Below are 5,085 nucleotides of genomic sequence, written 5' to 3' on the forward strand. Positions count from 1 at the left end.
TAAGAAATTCGTATCAGGGTTCAGGATGAGATCTTTTTTTGTAAGTACCTACTTGTTTGTCTTTCTTTACTAGAAAAACAGTATGAAAGTTTACTGCAGTGCTTAGAAACAGTATTCTTTGGTTTATTACTTAACTTTCTTGTCTAGTGACGTGCCACTACTGTCGAGGCTACTCATTTGGCCTCTGAATGAGCTCCCAAAGCTAATTTAGCTGCCAAATGCCACTGGCCTCCTCGGTCTCCTCGCGTAGCGCCGAACTAATGTCATTTAGAGCGAATGACAGTTGCTCTAAATGTCATTAGATCTGCTGTGTGACAGGGGCATAGTTAGGCAGGGCACACGAAAGCCGCAACAATCTCCGGACGGTCGCCTATCTCGTTCACGTGAGATGGTAGTTGTGGGCGTACTTACGAATAGGCCATCTTGACGCCGCCTTTGAGCCCACTGTCAAAGGTGCCCTTCCCGCGACCTCCAGCTAGGACCAGGGCTTTGACCACGACATCGGATGAACCTGGAAATGATGGTAGTAACAGGTGGGTTTGAGCTTGGGATCATGGCTGTGTTGATTATGGAAATTAGGGACAAGGGAGTCACAGTGAGCACAATTTGTGCACAATTAAGGAGAGCTCTTTTTTTTCTGGACTGAAAGTACCCTTGAGGGCACTGGAAAGGGGTACTACATAAGCGGGGGACAATTTAAAACAAAACAAAAGTAAAAAAAAAAACCACTGCAACTCACTGTAACAGTGGTATAAAATATTCTCAGCAAATGTACATACTGTGCTTACTCGATTATAAGGTGGTCCCGATTATAAGGCGAGGGTCCAGTTTGGAGAGTAAAAAAGAATCACCATATATATGTATATATATACTGAGCTTCGAATATAAGGCGGGGTACTTTAAGACTACAGATTTTGGAAAAAAGAAACCTCACCTTCTCACCTTATATACGAATAAATACGGTATGCAGGGAAAGCACACCAATGAAAGTAACAAAATACAAACAAAATAAATGCAACATTGAAGAGAAAAAGAATCTAGGTGACAATAAATGGAACAGACAAACAAAACAGCGGTGGTCACAGAAAATGTTCACAAATTTCACAGGGCTTGGCGGAATTCATCGTAGTTGCTGAATGTGGCAATGTGGTAAGGCAAGTCCTTCTATAATGTTAGTGCTAATAAGAGTTGGTGAGTATTTGTACATGTTAATGCGCGCAAATGGGATGAATACTTTTAACGGGTGATCGGTATGGCGGGAGATCTGCGATGTTGGCTGGATGTGTAAATTACGGAATGAGGATGTGCTACGGTAAATTTTGAAAAAATACTGAAGTAGGAAGTTTTGCCGACGTTGCTGCAAGGTTTTTATAAGTTCAGGCTATTTCATAGTTGGGTTACACTGTCGTGAGTGTAGTTACAGAAAACGAAGCGAACGTGATTTTTGGATTGCTGAGAGGGATTGCCTTAGATACATTTGATGAGGGTTTCATAAGATAGCCGCGTATTCGAGTTATCTTATAAACAAGGTGTATCAGGTCAGTTTGGTTTCTGTTGTACATATATCAAGTGATTTACGTAGAAGTCCCAGGGTCTTGCTTGCTTTGTTTCTAATGTAGTTGATATAGGCATTCCACGTAAGATTGGGAATGAGAATTACACATAGGTATGAGCAGTATTAAATTGTGGCTCTTGTCATAGTTTACGAACAATGTTCTTCTCAGCAGACCACAGCAGCCTTCAGTGGAAGCAGAAACTCACGTGCACTAAAGGCCAGTGTGGCGGCCATGGCGCTAGCAAAACTATCCATAAGCAGCACCACATGAACGAAGTTATTGTCACAGTATTTGATCATGCAAAAAACCAACAACGAATAAAGTGGGTACTTGTGGCAAACTAACGATAAATTAAATGCAGGCCACATCCCCAGATACACACCTCTGTTATCTCAACTAGAGGCAGCATTTTTTTAGCACCGAGTTACACAGAGGTGCTCACGAGTAGAACGGTGCTTAAAACGCCATAAGTATATCAGTTTGCACTCTTTTAGCTCAAATCATGTTTGTGAATAATATGTTACTTTTCTCGCACAAACACAATCCGCATCATAGTTGCGCGCATTCATCTTGGAGGCTGGGGTGCCTGCATAACGCCGGTGGAGCTAAAAAAATACATTTCTGAATCTTTCCTGATGTTGTTAGAAATGTTCTAGACAATGCTCTTTCATTTCAGTTGTCAACTCCTCTGAACGCCGATAGCTAATTCCAGTTCCTGCCAGGCTGCACCTATTGGACAAGTATTCAGCCCACTGGCTGCCATTCCTTCCTTTTTTTTTTTTTTTTTTTGTCGTGCTGAGTACGTCATTAGAACAGAACTTTTGATACATCCTACGGCTTCAGTAAAATATGCTGTTGGGCTAGTTGGTTCATTGCTTAAGGAAAACAAGCGCTGCAAACCAGGACCTGGTTTGTAGTGCCCGTTTTTTTTAAGGAATGAACCAACTAGCCCGACAGCATATTTTACTGAAGTGCATCTGCCTCGTTGTTCTTCGTTTTTTCTGTCCTGGTTTGTAGCGCTCGTTTTCCTTAATCCTACGGCTTATTGAGGAAGTGGGCAATTTGAAACCTGTCCATTTTAATGCGAGTTTCCACTGAAAAATCGAACTGGGGCACGGCTGACTAACAGTTTAAATGAAAGAAGTTGTATGCTGACTGCATGGTCTCATTAACCAATGTTAGCGACAGCTGGGCAGACACGATTATCTGTCAGAAGTGCAGACAAAACGGTATGCACCAGGATTGTCGGACAACAGCGTCCGCCAATGGCAGCGTTCTGTAATAGATTTTACAGTGCAGCTGTATTTGTCTCGATTACCCCCATATAGCGTGCACGGACAAATTGACGCAGAATGAAAGTTTCTTGCTTCCAGAGCTAGTGTTTCGAGTTGCCGTCTTGAAGGGCTACCGGATTAACATGTTGGCTGGTGTCTCTCCAGTCAAAGCACCGCGCACATGCAGCCAGACTTTGCGCGCTCACCACTAACATGCCAAAACAAATTATATGACAATTAGATGTTAAGACGACTCTAATGGTACGACGAGTTTCAGTTACTTTTCTTCAGTGAAGTTGTAAATATTTTGAAATCGCCATCGGGCTTCTACGGGAGGGAAGCAGACAGCCCCATGTTTGTCTCCTTAAACTACTGCAGTGCTTCAACGTTTCATTCAGCTAATTAGCTGGGAAGTGTGCCCAATTGCAAATCACAGGGGAAAAAAAAACGTGTTTTAAAACGTGCACTTCTTGGACTGTGCCCAGTTTCGCTGGCCATCCTCCTTCCCAGAGTCGAAAGGCACAGAATTTTTGTCAACCGCGTGCCCTCGGCTGTGCAGCAAAAGACGCACGGCAACCTCTCCTTCACTTACATCCTTTTTCACACCTTTCTATTTACGTTTTGTCCCATTGTAACCTTACGCGATCTGTCGGAACATTGGGAAGTATGAAACTCTTCTGATACGCAGAGACTTCCTACGACATAGTAACCCTATGCCCTTCACCTACACACCTCGCCCGTCACTTGACACCGACGACACGCATCTACCGACATCACATTTCGATGCTGGTAGCATCTGGGCAACCTTTGCATTCGGGATATCTAAGTGCAACCGCTGCCAAACTCGCCGTGTGAGATAACACACAACGAGATGGCACGAAGAGCGCATTGTTCCTTCCTTATCGTGCGTGCGTTACATCCTTTTCAGTATGCAAAGCAGGTCATAGGTGATATAACTATGCAGCAGCTTTGCGTCAGAGTTAGCGCTATTCGCGCTGCTCTACATTTAGCTTAAAAACAACAGCCCTAGTTAGTAAGCACACACGAATGAATGAGCGGAGGAATGAATGAATGAGCGAAGTTGCGTCCCTTCGCTTTCAAACTAAGGCGGCCATACCTAGACGCTTGGCGACTTCTTCTGCCTCTTCGGGTGAACTGGCGACACCGAACTTCGGCACATTAACGCCGTTTTCTTGCAAAAGCGTCATGCTGACGTTCTCGTGAAGGTTGAGGTTTCTCCGCTGCACCCAACCTGCCAAGGCATCTTGCTTGACCTTGAACAGAACAACCGGCCACAGCGTTAAACATGGTGTCGTTTTAGCTAGGTCGCGGACAGGGCACGAGCTCTGCTCGAAGCACACGCTCCGTGGACACTGCTTCGATTAAAACGCAAAGCCGCGAAGCAGTTGCATTGCTTTGGAGACCGCTAGCCGCAGAGACTGCGGCTACAATCTGCGCGTGTTAGCACAAAAGGAAAAGAAAACAGCGCCAAATTAAGGCTCGGAAAACAAAAATACAAATCAGGCGTTACTTAAGCAGCCGCGATTTGTAACGAGCGCATTCTTCAGCGTTCAACACTTCGGCAATACGTCTCCATCCATCTGTTTCCGACGACAACATGGAGTTTTAAGCACTTTCTGGAAACACAAACGAGCACCCAGACCTCACCGCGCACGATAGATACGCCAACAACAATAACTGAAGAAATGAGATGCTCTGCGAAGCTTGTATTACCTTCAAGTTTCGTTGTAGGGCGATTTTTCCGGCTATCCGCACCGTCCTCTGCAGAAAGGTCGCCATCTTTGCTCTTGGCTCGTATTCGTCATTCAGCCGACTCCGTCGCGACTTATGTAGAGCAGTGGAGCGCGAAACCGAAACCAAAACACTTTCAGCTGTGTTTTGTTTTGTCGCTACGATGTAGAAAGTGCGTTTCAAAACATTTGTACTGATTTACCCCTTTACTTGTGTGAAGATAGAACATTATCATAGAGTTACTGCTACTGAACATTATACGGTATGAGCCAAAGTTTTGTAAGTTAAGTTTTTTTTCGTGATCAAATTAAGGATCAAAAGACATACGAATTTACCGTTGGCTAAAACTTTTTGAACAGGGTGTTTAATGTATGCAATATTCTTTGACGTTAAATGAATCGTGTTTAATTACCAGCCTAGTAACACTACGATCCCTAGTGCCGCTTGAGTGATCACCACCGGAATCATTGTGCTCGAAGCCATTACGTATGCCGCTAGTCGCC

The 5,085-nt window shown here is 44.2% G+C and overlaps 1 protein-coding gene across 1 annotated transcript in view; it reads right to left on the reverse strand.

Annotated features, from left to right (window-relative positions):
* Scsbetaa (Succinyl-coenzyme A synthetase beta subunit, ADP-forming) overlaps positions 1-4,718 on the reverse strand; it is a 34,734-nt gene extending 30,016 nt beyond the window's left edge. Inside the window, exons 1-3 of the mRNA XM_077697854.1 lie at positions 4,565-4,718; positions 3,948-4,104; positions 412-511 (exon numbers count right to left, since the gene is read on the reverse strand). Coding sequence (XP_077553980.1) covers positions 412-511; positions 3,948-4,104; positions 4,565-4,630 — 323 coding nt within the window. The 5' untranslated portion in view covers positions 4,631-4,718. The remainder of the gene's footprint in view (positions 1-411; positions 512-3,947; positions 4,105-4,564) is intronic.
* Between the last annotated feature and the right edge of the window lie 367 nt (positions 4,719-5,085).

This window comes from Haemaphysalis longicornis, unplaced genomic scaffold (genome assembly GCF_048455015.1).
Source record: "Haemaphysalis longicornis isolate Haplotype H1 unplaced genomic scaffold, Haemaphysalis longicornis Haplotype H1 scaffold_2, whole genome shotgun sequence".
Classification (NCBI taxonomy): Eukaryota; Metazoa; Arthropoda; class Arachnida; order Ixodida; family Ixodidae; genus Haemaphysalis; species Haemaphysalis longicornis.